Source organism: Zeus faber, assembly GCF_960531495.2.
Source record: "Zeus faber genome assembly, chromosome: 5".
Classification (NCBI taxonomy): Eukaryota; Metazoa; Chordata; class Actinopteri; order Zeiformes; family Zeidae; genus Zeus; species Zeus faber.
The window spans coordinates 34,621,939-34,641,235 of record NC_137192.1 but is presented as its reverse complement, the minus strand read 5'-3'; the positions used below and the strand labels follow the sequence as shown (position 1 = coordinate 34,641,235).

General features: G+C 47.1%; 4 protein-coding genes across 8 annotated transcripts in view; all 4 read right to left on the bottom strand.

The window, feature by feature from the left end:
- The window catches only part of fblim1 (filamin binding LIM protein 1), a 4,280-nt gene extending 2,363 nt beyond the window's left edge, over window positions 1-1,917 (bottom strand). The window contains exons 1-4 of one of the 3 annotated variants that reach the window (XM_080000023.1): window positions 1,788-1,917; window positions 1,488-1,576; window positions 661-1,007; window positions 416-567 (exon numbers count right to left, since the gene is read on the bottom strand). In XM_080000023.1, coding sequence (XP_079856149.1) covers window positions 416-567; window positions 661-1,003 — 495 coding nt within the window. In that variant the 5' untranslated portion in view covers window positions 1,004-1,007; window positions 1,488-1,576; window positions 1,788-1,917. Of the gene's footprint in view, window positions 1-415; window positions 568-660; window positions 1,008-1,487; window positions 1,607-1,783 lie in introns of those variants that run through there. The other 2 variants (XM_080000024.1, XM_080000025.1) reach the window with 2 other exon arrangements.
- Window positions 1,918-3,804: 1,887 nt separating this feature from the next.
- Window positions 3,805-5,050, bottom strand: LOC307230744 (transmembrane protein 82-like; the record flags this gene model as incomplete). The annotated part of the gene is made up of 4 exons (XM_080001181.1): window positions 3,805-4,023; window positions 4,210-4,394; window positions 4,528-4,945; window positions 5,024-5,050. 4 exons carry the CDS (start codon window positions 5,048-5,050, stop codon window positions 3,916-3,918), a joined length of 738 nt encoding a protein of 245 aa, XP_079857307.1. The 3' UTR covers window positions 3,805-3,915.
- A 1,078-nt stretch (window positions 5,051-6,128) lies between these two features.
- On the bottom strand, window positions 6,129-9,929 carry slc25a34 (solute carrier family 25 member 34). Of its 3 annotated transcripts, XM_080000509.1 has the most exons (5): window positions 8,895-9,929; window positions 7,497-7,562; window positions 7,147-7,299; window positions 6,914-7,048; window positions 6,129-6,744 (listed from the first exon to the last, which is right to left on the bottom strand). In XM_080000509.1, the coding sequence occupies exons 1-5, from the start codon at window positions 9,369-9,371 to the stop codon at window positions 6,553-6,555; spliced, it is 1,023 nt and encodes a 340-aa protein (XP_079856635.1). In that variant the 5' UTR covers window positions 9,372-9,929; the 3' UTR covers window positions 6,129-6,552. The 3 variants fall into 3 exon arrangements, with proteins under 3 accessions (XP_079856635.1, XP_079856636.1, XP_079856637.1); XM_080000510.1 differs by lacking the exon at window positions 6,914-7,048 and having other exon boundaries at window positions 7,090-7,299; XM_080000511.1 differs by lacking the exon at window positions 6,914-7,048.
- Window positions 9,930-10,974: 1,045 nt separating this feature from the next.
- On the bottom strand, window positions 10,975-18,421 carry fbxo42 (F-box protein 42). Its single transcript, XM_080000044.1, has 10 exons — window positions 18,316-18,421; window positions 16,922-17,195; window positions 16,558-16,674; window positions 15,296-15,430; window positions 13,833-13,986; window positions 13,613-13,723; window positions 13,341-13,437; window positions 12,929-12,985; window positions 12,692-12,808; window positions 10,975-12,594 (listed from the first exon to the last, which is right to left on the bottom strand). Exons 1-10 carry the CDS (start codon window positions 18,412-18,414, stop codon window positions 11,542-11,544), a joined length of 2,214 nt encoding a protein of 737 aa, XP_079856170.1. The 5' UTR covers window positions 18,415-18,421; the 3' UTR covers window positions 10,975-11,541.
- Window positions 18,422-19,297: the final 876 nt, after the last annotated feature.

The window sequence follows — 19,297 nt, the reverse complement described above, 5'->3', positions numbered from 1 at the left end:
TTACACTCGAGTTTGTTGCTGTAAGGGACCTACAAAAAGTGTCGGTTGGAATTTCTGACTGAACCTAGCCGCCGAATCTTATTATGGGATTGTAGTGCCTTACGAGGCTTCGGTGATTTTGGATTGTTTTCACCGTATGGGTTTGAGGCAACACAGGTTTTGGGGTTTTTGCGATATTGGCTGCTTGAAGAAGGCATTTGGTAGCAATAAACTGAGTGGAAGCTTTACCCTAATTTCAAAAACAGCTGCTTTTTTCTTCGAGCAATCACTTTTTCAGATGCGGTCAATGTTCAACATGAAACAGTGACTGTGACGGTCGTGAAGAGCTTGTGCTCCTTCATAGCAAGTCAGATACAATACAAACTCAGACTGTAAAGTGTACATGTTATTGAAATGTAGCAGCCTTTCCTCATACCTGTTTGTCGGGAATGAGCGGCTGACCGGACAAAGGCAGGGAGATGCTCCCTTGCGGAGGCGAAGGAGGCACGGGAGAAGTGGCATCTTCAGAGAGCTTTGCCTCCAGGTACGCAGGATGCATGGGAGGTGGGGGGAGGTTCCCTATTAGACCTGAAAAGAAGAGAAAAATTAAATTATTTCACAGCAATCTGTAGTTACACGCACAGAACGTCTATTTTCCCCTCCGTGCTCGGCCCTAGTTACCATCGGGCCTCCGGTCCCCCTGCGGCTCCCCTGGCCCACGCCGCGCGATGTCAGTGCTGCCGCTGGGATCTGGACCTCTGGCCGGGGCCCCCGGGTGAGTCTTACTCGGGCTGTCGGTGCCTCCCTCGGCGCCAGATGAAGAGCTCTCTCTCCTACGTCTTTGGGCGACGCCGTGGGCGCCGTCGCCGGGCTCGACCCGCACGGCGGCGTGCTGCTGGTCCCTGGCAGGGGCCTTGTGGGTTTGGAGAGCGTGCTGCCGCTGGGTCAGAGTCGCTCGGCAAGGCGGGGCCAGGGTGATGAACACAGAGGACACCATCCTCTTGGGCTGGGTCGCTGAGGCCATGTTTCTATTCCCCACATACACAAATGGACAATCTCTCATTAGACTCTCAAATTACCGTCAGCTCAGCGCACGGCACAGTAACACAAATCGTAGGAGCAACACCTGGCGAGAGGGTTGGAGCAAGTTTACCCCAAACTGTCGTAATGTTTCATTGAGGCAGAGAGTACGTGTGAAGCGTGTGAAGTAACAGTTTCCATATTAGTTTTAATATATAATATTCATGTATATCACATGCTTAAAACACACACACACACACACACACACACACACACACACACACACACACACACACACACACACACACACACACACACACACACACACACACACACACACACACACACACACACACATGTACACACACACAACCTAAAGTTGTTAATAACCAGTTTAAGTGTGTTAATAGCCATGTAGCCTGATTCTGAATCAGCTGGGCTTGAATCCACCATGAAGCCGCAGAGTACAGTTACATGCCATTACATACCTGGGAGAAACCGTGGCTTGACGTTAGCTTTCTTCTCTCTCTTTCCCCCTCTGTATCTCAACACTTCTGGTTTGGTTCTGTTTTCCCTCCTAGGCCGCAACTGAGAGTACTATTACTCTGGTGGAAAGGGCAACTATCTACAGAAAGCCACTCCTTTTCCTTCTGTACCTCCCTCCCCGACTCTCTTCTATTGACCCCTCCTCCCTCTCTGGCTGAATGACAATACATCTCTCCCAACCGTAAAAGGTGAACAGTTAATCTCTGGTAAATTGCAGTAAAAATAATGACCCACATACTTACGGTATGAAAGCCTCGCTGTGCAAACACACGTTCGCCGAAGTCATGAAGCCAGATGGGAGTTGTGCATTCTAACAGACAAAGGAACCACAGACCTGCAGCCACACAAACTTGCATAACAAAAACAATACATGGGATTGATGTGTACACATAGACAAGGACACCTCCCCACACACACACACACACACACATACACACACAAACACACACACACACACACACACACACACACACACACACATGCACACACAACCCCACCCACACACACAAACACTCCCACACTTCCAAGTCCTTTATCTTTTGAAATCCAACAGGATGTGACTGTACCTGCCTTTTCCACCAAATTCTATCCCAAACTGTCCTCTCTCTCTCTCTCTATCTCTCTTTCTCTCCCCGTCTCTCTCTCCCTCTCCCCCCCTTTCTCTCTGCCCCGTCCCTCTCTCTCTCCCCCCTCTCTCCCTCTCTCCTCTCATTGTTCTGTCAGCCTCATTTTCTCTTCCTCCCTCATTGAGTGCCTTCTTTTTTCCTCTCTCTCTCTCTCCCTCTCTCCCTCCGTCTTCCCTTCCCCCACTCAGTGATATCAGTCCCCTTTCAGCTGTGACTTATCGTCAGTGTCACATCCGTTGTTTTTCCGTGGTTCCGCCGATAAAGGGGCCAAGGCACAAAAGAACAGTTTTATGGCGGCTTTTATTGTAGTGTAACACTCAACCCCCCAGCAACCTCTGTGCTTGGAGGGACTTTGAAACAGGCTGCGCATTACATGTAGGAAGGATGAATCATGGTGTTGTGCAAGGGAAGATGGGGGGGGGTTGATTGGGGCCAGAGAGCAACGTCTGTGCGAGCTCAAACTCATCTGCTGTGTTTTGTTTGCAGTCTCCTCCAGGGTGTCTTACAAGATAAGCTTCGCCGATCGGCAAATATTTGATCAAAGCCCGATGCCAACTTTTCTGCTCACACATGAACAAAGAGAACAAAGCACGAAATGGGTGGTGGTGGTAGTGGTGGTGGGGGGCCCACCGGCTTTATGGGGGGGGGGGGGGGGGGGGGGGGAGCATGCACAGAAAACACAGATGCATTTTGGACAAAGGAAACAACAGGACTGGGTGCAGAGCGGGCGGAGAGGGAAGGAGTTAAACTGGAGAAGGGGACAGAAGCAGGGGGAGCGGCGGCGGCGCTGGAGGGCTGGTGGGGTCTTTGTTGTTGCAGGGTCTGAGGAATGGAATGCTGCAGTGATGTCACAGCTGCAGGAGGGAGCTTGCCTCGCGATGACACAATCCCAAAAGTTCTCCCTTCCCCGATAACCGCAACCTTTATCAGCCCCCCCCCCCCAGGGAACAGAGTAGACCAGTTTCACCTTCTATTTCACCAAAAAAACATGATTCTTTATTTTTGTCGGGGTTTGAAAACGGAACCATGAAGAGATGTGATTCGACTTTGTGAAACAAGCAAACAGAGAGTACAACAGGCAGAATGGAACGAAATGAAAGTAAAGAAATCAAAAGTAAAATCTCACGTACAAATACCCAAACTTCCTGACGATGTGGAATGTGAAGCTGACGTCACATTGCTGAGGCGGGACGCTGTATTTGGGGGATCACTCGCACCTTTCTCCATTTTTGCACATCTCGCATGTTTTCCCTATTTCTCTCTGCAATTGAATGGAAGAGATCCCCCAAAAACGACGAGCGGGGTCCATAGTAACCTGTAGCAAACATCAAACTTCCCATTCCCTGCAGCAGATCTTATTAGGTCTGCGCCTGCTCCGTTATATTTATCCCAGTGACCACTCTTATTGTTCCTCTACGGCAGAAATGTTGACGTTCCGCATCGCTACGGGGAAAAATGTGAACAGAATATCGTATTTAATGTATTCTCAGTGCTCTCATTACATGGTTGGACGGTATATAAAGAAACAGGCCTACAGCAAAATTCATTATGTCCTGGAAAGAAAACAACCAACAGGCTTTGTTTAAAGGTGACACACGTGGGCAAATCTCTTTATTGTTCAGAGTGCCTAACCCTGCTTAATATATACTGCAGGATATATGTTTACTATTAATGTTTAATGTGAGCATTTAACTGCATTAGACGTGCTCATTGGTATGTGGCGCAGCATAGAATCAGTCACAGCCTAGTTCTGTATCTGCGAGCCGTCTGGTTGCATCGCGGACGTGTTTTGCTTTGTGGAGAGTCTGGAGCTTGAATCCTGGTTTTGTTCGCAACTAATGTCGTCTTCCTCCTAAAGGGAGAGGAGGAAAATTTTGCATTATTTCCGCAGCTTTACTTTTCCAAGCATCTAAACTAAATGACATCTAAATGTTATTAAATATAAAGACGGTACTTATGGAGGATAAACAATAACAAAAAAAAAAAAAAAAAAAGTCAGAATCAATCATTCACAGGAGTGGGATGCTCAGAGACCGACCTTTGAAAAGGCCTGAATTAGGTCCCGAGCGGGCAGCAGACACACGGCTTCCCCCAGGAACGCCATGAGGACGTGAAGAACGTCAGACCAGCGACCCACCGCCAGCATCAGGACCGTCAAAGCCCCCAGACGGAGAACCACCGAATGCAGCAAAGCCCCCGCGCCTGAGTGCCGATTCTGCTCCTCTGTTCGGCCGAAAAGAAAAAGACAGGTTCATTGTGTTCAGTGCTGGGAGGATTTTAAAGATGTATTTTATACTTTTTACTTCATTTATGTATATGTTACATGCAACTTGTTTTTTTCCATCTTGACCACCACCTTGGACGTAGAACACCAGCATAGCATAGCAGAGAGTCAGAGGTGTCCAAAACTTGACGGCGTCGTTCTGGGACAGGAAGTGTTCATACACGGTGGCGGTGGAGGCCACGGCTGCTATGGCAAAGGCCAGGATGACGCCCCTCTGCAGCGATGGCAGTATAGAGTGTCCGGAGGTGAGGAGGGTGATACACTTGCCACAGTAGCGCTCTGTGCTGTGCAGGGGGTAGAGCTTCACCACATGCATCCAGAGGTTGTGGCAGACGCCCGCCAGCGCCCAACCGAGCCCCGCCGCCAGCATCAGGTTCAGAGAGCTGTGCAAAGCCCCCTGCTGGAGGAAGCTGAGAGTACTGGTGAGGGCACAGCCCAGGGAGAACTGGCTCTGCAGCAGGAGCAGCTGGGGGCCCTTGCTGGGGCTGTCCTGGATATAAAGAGATTGAAGGGGGTCGTGAAACAGGAAACGATTTCATGCCGTTGATTAAATGCGCACGGAGCTCACCGGTCCTGCTGTGAGCCGGGAAGACATGGCCCTAAAAGAGAATTCCAGAACTATAAGTGAGGAGACCCGCGGGCCCACGAGGGAAAGGAGGAAAGTCAGGGACCAGAGTTGGAAGACAGTCCTCCATTGCTCCACCAGTGGCTTTCCTGCGGCGAAGGTCCTCCGTCCCCTCTGGTGTTCACTCCCAGAGCCGCTCTCTCTGGTGAGAGAGGGATCAGACACAACGCGGGTGTTGGCTAAGTAGAAATGCACGTGACTATCGCAGGATCAAATGTCCTTTCTCATAGATTTTTCATGGAATACTGACCGGTGGCTTCGGAGAAACATATGGATTCTCGACAAATGACAGAGTACGGTGATTCCACACGCGCCCACCACGCCTAAAGAACAAAGATGACAATGTCAAAAAACGGCATCACAACTAGTCGCATCCCTCTGCTGTCAAATGCCAGCGCGTGGTACGACAACTAGTTCAACTGAGTAAAGAAAACATGCTGAGGGTTTGCTTTATTTTAAATGATTCTGTTGTGACTCACCTTGAAAAACACAGCCGACTATATTCAAGTCGGAAGTCGCGCCTTCTGATCCCGCCAGGATGTTGGAGGGGGGGAAAAGCATTTTTGGGGTTTTCCTCGAGGTTGTCTCAACAGCAGACAAAAATATTTTACCATCTGCGCTTCATGACCTGCTGGCGAAACGCCATCACAAAGCATCAGAGTATGATCTGAGGACAAGAGAAGCCCGCGTATCTTCAATTCTGGAAAAAAAAACAAAAACGAAAAAAAAAACCACAGCAGAGGTTTCTCCCGCCATCCAATATATAGGGCCGTCAATGCTTGACGTGCAAAGGTCAAATGGGATTTGACGGGGGCTGCGGTTAATCCACTCACTTTGTGAAAAGAACAGTCCCCTCAAATGACCATCAGACGTAAAGCTTTCCCACATCTTACATCGGTGCATTTTGAATGATTGCGTCACAGACATCCTCCTCTGCGAGCACGGCGGCCTTTCGAGTACCGCCAGGGAACTCCACGCACCAAAGATTGAGATGTGGAGCTTTACAAAATTTGAATCAAGAGACGGAATAAAGTGGTTGAAGGCAATACCTCGTGAGAAACATCTTTATTCATTTCAGTTTAAAAAGTTCAATTCAATAAAAAGATAATTTAGGCAAAATCCTATTCAGCACGTACTGTACAACATTCAAGGACGAGCACTTCAGTCTGTGACAGTGTGACAGAGCTTGGACTGTGAAGACGGCGCTCGTGTCATAATCTACTCAAATTAGTTTGCATGACTTTTCGGCTCCACGGCTCTCGTGGCAGCTGTGCTGCTAAAACAACTCTTACGATCCTTGTGCCGGAGGCGTCGAGGCAACGCTCGGAGACTACTTGGGTGATGACACTTCTCCAAACACTTCATGGAAACAGTGCAAATGAATGGATTCCTTCCTTCATCCACCTTCATCCTCGTCCCTTTTGGGGGAACTTTCAAGTCGTAAAAACGTTCCATCCCAAGCCGACGTGATGTCAGTCGGTCTTTCCCTTGCCTGGCTTTTCCTGATAGGTCCATTCCCTCAGCATATCCCAAAACAGCATGCTGAGTACAGTGTGCGGCCCCAAGCGAATAAACACGGGGCCCATGCCTTTATATAAACCCAGCGGGCCCTCAGCCTGGCACACCTTCAGCAGACAATCCGAAAAGCCGTGGTACAGCCGACCCTGAAACAGGAGGACGAGAGGAAAATTTCAGTTTCAGGAAATGGATTTGATCTTTACGCCCTTGAACGATAGACTGAATTTGATGAGTTCCCTTTGCGCTACGGTTGAACGGTCAGGCGGAGGCAACGATGAAGGAAAGCATCGGCCGCGTAGGGCCTCTGGAGCGCACCCTATGGAGCTCATCCACGGGCTGGTTGTAGAGCCGCGTGCTGATGACGTCGAACGGCGTCATGGCGATTGTCACGGCGACTCCACTGACCATGGAGGATATCAAAGCAATGAGCCAGCTGTTTGGACTGAACCACTTGAGGTGCCGAGGGGAGAGAAAGGGGAAAAAAGAATGACCTCCAGAACGGCAGCGTCTTCTCGGCGTCGTCGGATGAGGAGGGATCGGCCGCTCACCTGGGAACGTGACACCCACTCTTTGGCAGAGCTGAAGGTAGCGAGTTGAGCAGCTGATCCCACCATGACGCGAGGCACGGCCCCGTTCACGCCCCTCCACAAGCCAATGACACCTTCCCTTCTATAAATAGTTGCAAAAGCATTGGACACCCCCTGAAGTGGGAAAAGAGTAAAAAAAAACAAAAAAAAACAGAAACAAAGCAACAAATGAATAACTGTTGATAATTCGGTGCATCATCACACACACACACACACACACACACACACACACACACACACACACACACGCACGCACACACACACACTTCAATCCGTATTCAAAATGACATACTTAACTCCACCCACCCTACCTGATGGTTGTGCTGGTGGCCCACTGCGATGGTTTGAACCGTCTGTGCCTGCAAATGGGTTTTCACCTGTAAAATAAACAAGGACGAGGTTTATTTCATTGTAAATTCTGTCTGACATAATCATTACACAAGCAGATTCTCTGCACAGAAGACAACATTTGGCAGTTAAAAGGAAAATGTGCGAGTCTGGCGTCAGATCCAACTTTCAGTATGTACGAGGTATGAGTTATGTAACGTTATAAAGCATGTGTCTAACAGGATATCTTATGAAAACATTTGCACTCCACCTTGACCTACCCATGCAGGAGGGACTTTTCCATCTCGAGTTACAACTCTTTCCAGTTGGCCGTCAGTTAAGTCAGTCATGAAACCGTTCGGGTCTCGAATTGCACATGAACACATCTAAAAACCTGGTTGGTTCCGGTTCTCTCACGAACGCCGGACGTGAAGCCACCTCCCAATTTCTTTTTTTCTTTTATTTTCAAAGAGTATCCAGCAGGGGAGGTTTTATTTTTACCGTGCCAGGTAGTAGAAGTCGTAATGAACGCGTGGGATATATTTAGCGACCTTGATATACATTTCTTTACAGGGGTTATGTTTCAGTGACATTGCAAAGGTTACTTGGAGGTATTTACGTATTGATTTACAGCCGGGGAAGAAAAACAACAATATCACCGGTGCCAGTGGTCATAAAGGAGACAACTGGCGCCATCGGATATAAAACAATTTGAAATTTCCCCCACAATGCGTTTCTTTAATAAAAATACCTTTTAATCCGAGTTGGTTTGATATTTGGAACCCAATGGGAAATGTTAATAACAATGATGTCATGGAAATTCAGTCCACCGGTTCAAAGGACACACACCCTCGAAAAAGGGTCAATTACTCATTCTTCAAGACACTGACATTCACTGTTCAAAGGCCATACATGCATTCTCCTGGAAACCATGGGCCAAGAATGTTGTTCAAATCAGACATCTAACTAGTCTGACCATGGCCAAGGTTAACACTCTCATTGAAAATATTCCTTTAAACATTGTTTGTTTACGAAATTGAGGTCAGACAGAACGTGCATATAGTGTATTTTGGGGGTATTCATTACTATACAACTGTTTTGGCCAAAGACTGTCGGTACATGTTTTGTGATCAGAATGCTTTGCACTCACTGACAGCAGTGCAACACTCTCTGGTTCCACAGTAAAGATGTTTGGCTGAAGTCATTCACAAAATGTATATTTTGTGAATGACTTCAGCCTGCAACATCTGGCTCGACTGATGACATAATCAGAGCCTAAATACTGTACACCGATGGCTTTGACCACACGCCTAAACCCAATGTCATTTTAAGATACAATTTCACACACGTTATGTTAAATAAAAGATCATTGTGTGACCTACCAGATAGGCCGGAGAGGCGATGAAGGCACCCAAAGCCCCGGCCACCGCCCCGGACACAAGACTTCCTCCGTCGACGGCGGTGATGCCTGCGGCCTCACAGTACGAGTAGGAGCCGAGCCGGACGCCGTTCATAAGGCCTTGGTACATGAGCCCGACCGAGAGCCCCTTCTGCAGGCCCCGCAGGCCGTCTGAGCGGCCTACCACCCAGAGGGCCTGGAGGACGCCACGGTAATGTCTCTGGTAGGAGCCCCGGGCCCGGAGCTCTCCCTGGAGCTGGAGACGAGTCTTCACAACTTCCAGAGGATTGGTAAAAACGCACGCCCCGCAGCACGCCAGGGCGCCCAGGCCAAAGTCCAGGGGAGGCCAAACAGCTGAGGGCGGCGGCGACGGATTCAAAACGCCACAAGGGATAGGAAGAGCCTGAGCGCTGAATGAAGAGTCTTCGGGGGTGTATTTCAGGACCTGCGTGCTGGCCATCGCTTCGCAACTCTTTCCAAAGAGTATTCAACGACCGCTCTGTACACCTGCCCCCTTTTAATTAGGGGGCGAGTCGACTGGATCCACAAATATAACACAGGCGCCGTCAAGTCTTACGATAAGACATTCAACTGTGTCACTGTACTGTATGTGTGGTCCTATGAGGCAGCATGGACAAGCCACCCTGTTGACGTCAAATGCAAGGGAGGTCAAGGCCAGTGGAGAGGTGCGTGTGTGCGTGCGTGCGTGCGTGCGTGCGTGCGTGCGTGCGTGCGTGGGGAGGACAAGTGGAATTCTGTTGGAGAAAGGACGTGCTCGGGTTAGAGTCCAGAGAAGCACGCTCCGGTTAAAACCAACCAAATCCACTTGAGGTGGTGGAGAAAGGTCACGAAACAACACATCTGAAGTGAGGACCAAAGCCGGTTCCCACGAGATGAGCACTGCATCCTCGAGGAGAGAGCGCACCAGCCCAGCCACGTCTGCAAACAAGCACACAGCCGTTCAACTCACAGCCCCTCGGGTTCCTGTTGCTCTTCATTCTTCATCCTCCACCCTCCACCCTCTGTGGAGCCCAACATTGTAAACATGCGCCCTCAGCAAGTTCATTGACACCGGCCCCGCCCCTCGACCGCCGGACGGCCAATCAGGAGCCGCGCCCGCTGCTCTCGGCCAATCGGCGGGCTGGCCGCTGCGTCGTCGCTCCGCGTCTGACGAGACGAACAAGCCCAGAAACACTACGACGTCTCCACGGACGCACGTCAAACCTTTCACGGGCTCACGGGGTGTTGTTGTTGTTGTTGTTTTTGTTGTTGTTTTTGTTGTTTTTTTTGCTGCTGACTTGGATCTTTTGGAAAATTTGAATAGGATTTAAATCTCCTCACGCGCACTGGTACCTATATATACATATATGAAATAAAAATAATCGAATTAGAATTCTAACGCAGTGTCGTCTTGGATGTGTTTCTAAAATGCTGTTGTCTGTAGGGCTTAATATATCCGAAATTCATTTCACGAAAATAACATTTCCATGTTCTCAAGTGACCTGGGATCAGATCTGACTCCATGTAGATGAAGTAATATAACCCACCCGATATTTTCTCGAACTAAGTTGCAGCGCCGTTGTTTTTTATTGTCTTATTTTCTCTTCTAATTCAACCTTTAGGTGCGTATGGCTTTGTGTGAAATACATCCCCAGTCAAACGTCCTCCTTTGTGTTTTGTGTGTATGTACAGTATATGAAACAGGGTTCGCTGACCGCTCTGGTGTGCAATACACACAGGAGCCACCAGAGTGTGATGTTGAGCTTCATAAACAAGAGCAACGCTTTGCCCCAAACCTGAGGCGGAAGCTCCAAATGACAGGAATTCAAGGCGATGATGGGACGTGAAAGCATGTGATAGTACTGCTGCTACCACTGCGGCATTGGACGTTAAATGACTCTACGTAACCGATCAGCAATTCTTAAAACAGATCGTCGAATACAATCAGAACTCTGACGTGGTGGGAAACGTTATTGATAGCGTTCCTATTATTGCTGCTGTTGAAAGTGGAAATAAAACATGTTATGCAAGTCCAAAGAATGCGCCAGGTAAGACATGAGGCCTTTATTGTTTAACTATGTTTATAGTACAATGCAACATCCCTCTCCCCTGCCATGGGCCCCTACACATTAAACAACTTAACAACCACCATGCTCACACAACACATACACTCACGCTTTGTTGTCAATGTAAACAATGCAGGCTTAAAGAGTAGTAAAAAGCAGGGTAGTCCACATAAGTCATGTCCATTTATTCAACTTTTATCTCTGGGAGTTTAAAGCAGGAAGGTCCAGAAAAAAACCATAAACTCCTCTATCTTTTGGTAATAACAGGGAAAGCCCTATTCACTCAAAACCGTTGCACACTCCACTCGTACAAATACACAAACTCACACACAGTCAAGTCCTCATTCGAACAAATAGTGTTCTCAAAGTGTAAGTCATTTTTTTTTTTATTTCCTTTCGTTGTTTGCAATAGACAGAGGGATTCATGTAAATTGAGGTGGAACATCCAACAAAGATTATGCACTTTTTCCCCCATAATCCTTAGCAGAAAAGGCCTTTTGTGTCAATTCCCTTGTGTTGTCACAGGGTGGATCGTTTGTTGTTTTACTCCCAGATGTGGCTGCATTACCTTTTAGCACGGACAAAATACAAGGCATTGGTTTTAGGGTAGTACTTCACATTTTGTTTTTTGTCCATGAGCCCCCCAAAAATGATGAGCTCTCCCCTGCCCTGTACCACCGTGTGCAGGCTGGTCTCGGGTGGACCGGTCACAGCAGCAGGAGTTCCGTTACCGTACACTCTCCAGGAAACCACCCGAGCTGTTTTGGCCCGCGACACATCCAGAACATACATCTGCATGGGTTTGCAGTTAAGAGACTGGTACAGCGGTTTCCCCACGTTGAGGCTCTGGGGCGGGTGATGGCCAAGACGCCGTGCAATAGGTGGAATGGCATGTCCATCAGCCCCAGCAACCTGCGGAGGGCTGGAGGATGATGAAGGGGGCGTTCCCGCAGGAGCCGCCCCTCCCACCCCGTTACTTCCTCCGGGAGTAGCTCCCTGTGTCTGGAGAGATGGTGACGAAGACGGAAGGGATGAAGAAGACAGGTTATTCACAGCCTCTAGACCCCGTCGCAAGGCAGCGGGGGAGACTGCTCCAGGGGGAGTGTGCGGGGAACCTGTGGGTGGTGTGTGTAGGCCATTGGTGCTGGGCACCTCAGGGGGGTGGGAGGTGGAGGGGGGAGAGTCCCAGCCATAGTCCGAGGAAGCGGGCAGGTGAGGGCGGGCAGGCGGAGATGCAGCCTGGGCCGGGCTGGTCCGGGGAGAGGGGGAGGATCCATTTACTAACTGAGGAAGAGGAGGAAGAGGCGGGCTATCCGGCCCTTGTGAAGGGGAAGACTGTTGGGAGGAGGACGGACTCCCCTCCCTGGCCGGTCCTCTGGCTGAAGGTCTGGGTCGTAGGGTGCCCCAGCGGCCATTGACACACGGGGCCTCTTCGACGGCTCCCAGGACCACACCGGCAGCCCCGCTCCGGACCGGAGACTGAGAGCGCAGCGAAGGGGGTTCTGGGCCAAGAGGGGCCGGCGTGGCACTTATCGGGGAGGGCCGAGAGTTAAGACTCGGACTAAGCGGTGCGCGGCCTGACGGAGCCTGTGAGAAGACCACCACACACTGGCCGACCTGGTGGAGATTTATACAGGGTAAGGAAGGCAGGCACGGGAACGTTGATATTAATGAAAAGCACGAAAAGTAGGCTGTGAGTAAGAGCCACACTCACCCTGCAGGCTGGGTGACACCACAGTTCGGGGGCGCCGTGGTCGTCGTTCTCCACCTGCAGCTGCTGCCACGTCCAAGGTGGCGCCCCCATGTGGAGGAGCCATGCATCTTTGAGGAGCTGAGAGACGAGATAAGAGGCCGAGTTAATATCGTTTAAATTTCATAACATGAGAATGTCTCACATACAGCAGTGATTATAGATAAAATGAAAATAATAATAAACACTAAAGAATCTTACTGCATTGGGGCCACCGCAGCCCCCCAAGATAAGCAAAGTCTCATTGTCGATCACGATCTATAAACAGAAAGACAGTTAAAAAGGTACATTCATTGTGAATATATAAAAAAAAAAAAAAAAAATGAATGAACTTGTTTTATTTAAAAAAATATCAGTCGGCAAACAAAGTTATTTGATAAGTAATAACGCCTTCTTGTGGTGGATGGTAGCTCAGGCGGTAGAGCTGGTGGTCTAGTGATCTAAAGGTTGCTGGTTGGATCCCAGGCTCCTCCTGCTAGCATGCTGTAGTGTCCTTGAGCAAGACACTTAACCCCTAATTGCTCCTGATGGCTGCGTCCGTCGGTGTTTGAACAATTGTAAGTCGCTTTGGATAAAAGCGTCTGATCAATGAAATGTAATGTAATGTTCTTACTTGGGACTGGCCTCCTCGTGGATGAGGTGAAGGCCCAGATATCACAGGCTTAGACCAGGACCACTGCTCCAAGTCCAAAACCCAAACCTCATTACTCCTGTGAAAGGACAAATAGGGCATCACAATGACTTATGCAAGCCACCAGATTACATACCATAAAAATCTAAATGTACTGAAACAAAATACACAGCATCTCCTACATTATGTCCATGCATTTTACTAATTATTTGTAATAATTATACGACGGAAAGGAGGACCAAAGGACAGCATACATTTGGCGTGCTCCCAGTGATCCCCCAAACACCACCATGGTGTTGCCAATGACAGAGGAGGAGTGGCCGGCCATAGGTGGAGGTCCATGAGTCGTCACGATGCAGTTCCACCTAGACAGTTGGAATGAAAGAGAAAACAAAAGAATGTGACGAAAAATCAGAAGGGACACGCAAGACGTCAACTGATAACGCCGACCTGAACACGGCGGGTGTCCCTTACCAGTTTTTAGAGGGAGAGTATGTGTGAATCTCATCAAAGAATCTCTCAGGCTGATGCAGTGGGTAAGGACTGGGGCGAGTCCAGCCCCCAAACAACACGAGCAGGTCCTTATGCATCACCAGGGTGGCTCCCGCCTTGGGAGACGGGTAGGATCCTGTGTCAAACAAAAATAAAGCAGATTCCCTCCTGAGGTAGCTGACAACTTGAGTATTTATGCGTTTGTTCTTGTTATATTAGGAAACCCAACAAAATACTGAATCTGAATCTGCCCAAAAATATGACTGAATATACTGAACACTGATATATTGGTGTTAAAAAAACAAACAACTGCATCCACGTCAAGTGTAGAACTTTGCCTACGATTCCTTTCCTTACACAAGTGATAAGACTACTGAGACCTGGTAAAATCACAGCTGCAGCCGAGATGCAACGACTTGTACAACAAAACAATGAGATGACAAGACAGAAATAGCTGCGTGAAATCCACACCAAAAACATTCACATTATCACCGAGTTCATCACAGACTGTGAAAACTGAAAAAGGAAAAAAAAAAGGGGGGGTATTCAATAGAGGGTTTAGCACTTTGAATATTCCAGAGCAAATTTTCATTGATGGGACATTTTATCCAAAGTGACACGTAGCATCCCAGCGATTGTGAAAGAGTAAAATGATCCCAAAGATTACAGCAACCACAGATATCGGTTTGACAATAACTACATCCAATTGTGGCTTCTTTGTTTTAAATTCACACCTTCCAAAATATATATATATATATATATATATATATATATATATATCTTTTACAAATTAGCATTTGACTAACATTCAATGCGGACGGCCTTCCGCAGTTTGACTTTTTTTTTTTTTTTTTTTTTTTTTACCAGAGCCACAATGGTGAAGATTATCTCTCATTTCAACTCCCTGAGGTTGTTAAAGGGATATTTCACAGCATCACAAAGCAATATCCCACTCATTTAACAGATTGAGCCATAAATAATTTACACAAGAGCTTATGTCGCACTTTGTTAGTTGTGCCAATACAACCCCTAAAGATAGCTCAACAGCAGATTCAGTAAAAGCGTACGACCAAATGATGCACGTCAAAAGTACACGTACCGTTAACCTTGCTAACTTAAACAGGCGGAGTCTCTTAAAGCTTTAGTGGACCATATAGCGCTGAGAGCGGACTTCCCTCCATTACAGTTCACAGGAAAAAAGGAAGCTGGAGCATCCACATACATTTGCGGCGATATCTCCAAACTCATTACGTGCAGAGAACAGGTTGTTGGGCTGACGACTGACAAGATTCTGAGTCGGGTGCAGCCCGAACTGGTTGAGAGCTCCGCTTGTTCCCGCGGTACACAACTTTCAGTAAGAGGTGAGACGCAGAGCCAAATGTCCCTTTATAACCTCTCTTATTTGGAATGGATACACACACATACGACATGGAATGAACCTGTACCTGAGGCTAAAGGGCGGATCCACTCCTTGCTGTTGAGGTCGAGTCTCCACAGATCATTGAAGGCAGCGTTGCAGCTACTCTGAGTGCAACCTCCAAACACGTACATGGACTGGTTGGAGTCATAATAACATGCACCTGCAACAAAAAAACAACTTGGTATTACCGGTCAAATGTCCATGGAAAACAAACAGTGTCTCTCAAGGTGCTGCCAGGCGACAAACTGAACTGGACAACTAGTAGCTGCTAAATCACATATCATATGTTTTGACTTTATAAGTGAGAAGGAGGTAAAGCCTGTTTGGGGTTATGACTGAAACAAGCTTGAGAATTAAAAAAAAAAAAAAAAGTATATTATTTACAAACTTGTGAGACATCCTTCTGGTCACGATTCAGTGCCGTGTCCAATGTCTGGTAAAGTATTTTTGGTATGCAAATCTGGCCAAATCTCTTCGATACCACAGAGTATTAAACCATTCTGTGGCATTTTACAAAGCCGAGCTCCAGCGGCCAAGAGGTTACTCTGCTTGTGAGCCAAAAATAAAACTGAATATTGATGCATCAATAGTAAATGTGTGTTTTGTTAGAAGCGGTTGTTTTTAATCCAGGCAGAAATGTTTTTATGTTGAAAGTGGTATGTGACCTTTGTGTACTTCATTATAAAAAAATAAAATAGGTATCCCAAAAAAGTACTAGTGTTTGGAATCAGCATCTAAGTCAAGGTATTGGGAAGTGCTTTTTAAATAAAAGATTCCTAGTCTTACCAACTGATCATGACCGTAAGAGAGTAGGGGAGGGAGGGTTCCCAAAAACATTGTATCTGTAATAATAGTAATCATCAGAGATTATTTTTAACATACGTCTGTGGAGAAACATATTTTGGAGGTGATATAAAGCCCTGGACATTTCACAAGTTTTCATCCGTCTTTATTTGAAGATTCTAACGTCACCGCTCAGGTGATATTGTAAAGCTTAGGCCGGCATCGAAGAAGGTCAAAGTTCAAATATAAATCGAGACTGAGATGAGCAGTTCCACAGTATTCGTTTATCGAGGCGGACGTCAACAATCTGCCCAAAAGGAAACCGACCACAAAACACTGGCCCTTAGGGATCGCCGCTCGGCATGTGTGGCAGGGCCACGACGGGATCTATTACGCAGCATTTCCGTGCTTTTGTAGGTTCTAAAATCTGAAAATCGGGCGGGGTCCAAAACAATGCGGCACAGATTGAGGATGATCATCAAGGAAAAGTGAACGTATACTGACTGTGTGAGAAGCGCTGAGTGATGGGTGTCCCCGGGTACGGGTACGTCCGGCTCTCCCACTGAATGTTTCCCTCCTGGACGGCCCTCAGGAAGCCATGGTAGCACTGATATGCAACACCTGAGAGGTTCCGAAAAAAAACACACCGGCGGGCGGTAGAAAACCTTAGGACGGCCGCTGGCTACCCAGGATTAAATAAACCAGCTCTGTCCTGCTGTAGCCGTACATTTCCTTAACACTAAATGGACTTTCTGAACTCTTGTCGCATCATATGATGCGATACAAAATGCTAGCATAACATCAATGCGCACATCTGCCATGTGACTCTGGACATGTGTGTGTGTGTGTGTGGATATTTGGGGTGTACCTTTGATGAGGCGATACCACTGCTTACAAACAAGCGCAGCGGTCTTATGCTCTTGGTACGGTGAGAGGAAGGACAGAATGTATTCTAAAACCTCTTCCGGCAACTCCGACATCGTCCTTCCCCCTTTGGCGCCGCACTCCGAGTTCCTCTCCTGCCTGCCGGACCCCATCTTCTCGTCCGGCTCTCCCGCTACTCCGGCCGGCTCTTCGCCGTCTTCCTCGGTATCCATGGAAACAAAGTATCCATCCTCGTTGTCGGGGGAGCGGGACATTGTCTGGTGAGACAGCCGACAGAGACGGTACATTTGCATTTAATATGACGCCGTATGATGTGTATGTGGAGTCACAACGTGCCGCATTTTGCTTTGACTTTGATGCAGATTATAGATAATTTTAAATGATTGTCGCTTTTAAAACAACATTAAACGTGTACAATTTAAATTTTATATATATATATATATATATATGCTTTGTTGTGTCAATGCATCTTTCTGATTGTGATGGTACTTTTCTTTGTACTCCTACTACTTTGTTTTGCACAGGCTCTGGAGTTTGTCCTCCTATCATGTACTTGTATGACCACATGTGGCGAATGAAGGATCTTGTATTGTGAATCCCGAGTTGCGTCTTGAAAACATTCTGCAAGTCATGAGGGATGTGCCCAGGTTTGATGAGGATAAGGATGGGAGGTGCCCTGAGGACCTTTCATCTCAATGTCCCTAATGCAGCTAGAGCTAGCTGTCGTTAGCAGCTAAAGCTATGCTGTCCAATGAATATACATCGATATAGATATATAGATAGATAAGAAAATGGCAATATGTAAAAAACTAAGAACGCACTGACTAAAAATAGAAAAATCGTCAATGAAGAGATTTTTTTAAGGAAATATATATATATATATATATATATATAAGATAATACACAGTGAATACACAATGAACCTAAACAGTAGCAATAAACTACAATCATCAACAACCCACACTCACAAACAGGGAATGGTGCAAGTTTGAATACATATGAAATAAAATCTGGACATTTGTGTAACCTGAGTGGAAAACAAACTGTCTGGAACATAATAATATTGCAAAGGACGAGAAGGTGACACATTTCTACCCAACATCAAACACCAAGTGACCGCGGGACATCGACTCTAGAGATATGGAAACAGGTCACACGAAAAGAAGGCGTCAAACATCACAACACACGCAGGCTTACATCCATCTAGCTATGTTAGCCGGCTGGGACGTTAGCCCGCTAGCGCAAAGATGCTAATCTGTGCTAGTGGAAAACAGCTAACGCTAGCTGAGGTGGAGGCTGCTGGCGCCGAGCAGCCCCGACGTTCAAGCGTTTTGTCAGCCTGTCGCTCCACAAGCGGAGGGTGCTCACGCTCTTCACCGTGGTTTCGCGGTGCGACGGGCGCTGGCGTCGGGGTGTCTTCCTTCCTCTCCGCCTCCCTCTATCAGCTCCGCTGTAGCGTCCGCACACTCCAAACATCCGCCATCTTCCTTCCGCGCTGGCGCACGTCCTCCGCAGCGCCGCCAGGGGGCGCGCACGCGCACGTCTACGTGGTGAGGCGGGCACGCGTGGGGCGGTTGCGTCATTGTGACGTCACCGACAACCCGGAAGCGCTTTGGGGGGCGGTGTTTCAGCGCTGTATGACGAAACGACGACCAGGTCCATGTTGGGGTGAAAAAAACGGTAAATTATTTATTTATTTGTATTTATTTAATGTTATTTATTTATTTAGTGTTGTTTGTTTATTTAGTGTTATTTATTTATGTAGTGTTACTTTTTTATTTTGTATTATTTGTTTATTTAGTGTTATTTGTTGATTTTGTGTTATTTGTTGATTTTGTGTTATTTTTTTATTTAGTGTTATTTATTCATTTGGTGTTGTTTGTTTATTTTGTGTTATTTGTTGATTTAGTGTTATTTATTTATTTATTTAGTGTTGTTTGTTTATTTAGTGTTATTTGTTTATTTTGTATTATTTGTTGATTTAGTGTTATTTATTTAGTGTTGTTTGTTTATTTAGTGTTATTTGTTTATTTTGTATTATTTGTTGATTTTGTGTTATTTGTTTATTTGGGAGAAACGGCAGCGGATAGGGGCTGTTTGCTCTGATTCAACGTTCACCATCTGTATTTGTCTCATGTCGTCACTCTAACACAGCATGTTACAGTGAAGCAGCAAAGTCAGGAGGAATAAATAAATAAATCATGTGTATATGAATATGAATGAATGTGTGTGTTTCTGTGTGTCAGTGTGTGTGTGTATGTGTGTGTTTGTGTGTGTGTGTGTGTCCGTGTGTTTCTGTGTGTCAGTGTGTGTGTGTGTGTTTCTGTGTGTGTGTGTGTCCGTGTGTTTCTGTGTGTCA

Excerpts from the sequence above, each read along its gene's own strand:
- slc25a34 (XM_080000509.1), bottom strand. The coding sequence starts at position 9,371 with ATGGCCAGCACGCAGGTCCTGAAATACACCCCCGAAGACTCTTCATTC. Across the intron at positions 7,563-8,894 it reads TCGCCTCTCCGGCCTATCTG|GTGAAAACCCATTTGCAGGC; the intron begins GTAGGTCACACA and ends TTTATTTTACAG. Across the intron at positions 7,049-7,146 it reads AGTGGGTGTCACGTTCCCAG|TGGTTCAGTCCAAACAGCTG; the intron begins GTGAGCGGCCGA and ends CGGCACCTCAAG.
- fbxo42 (XM_080000044.1), bottom strand. The coding sequence starts at position 18,414 with ATGTTTGGAGTGTGCGGACGCTACAGCGGAGCTGATAGAGGGAGGCGG. Across the intron at positions 13,987-15,295 it reads GATCCGCCCTTTAGCCTCAG|GATCCTACCCGTCTCCCAAG; the intron begins GTACAGGTTCAT and ends TGTTTGACACAG. Across the intron at positions 12,809-12,928 it reads GCTGCGGTGGCCCCAATGCA|CTCCTCAAAGATGCATGGCT; the intron begins GTAAGATTCTTT and ends CTCGTCTCTCAG.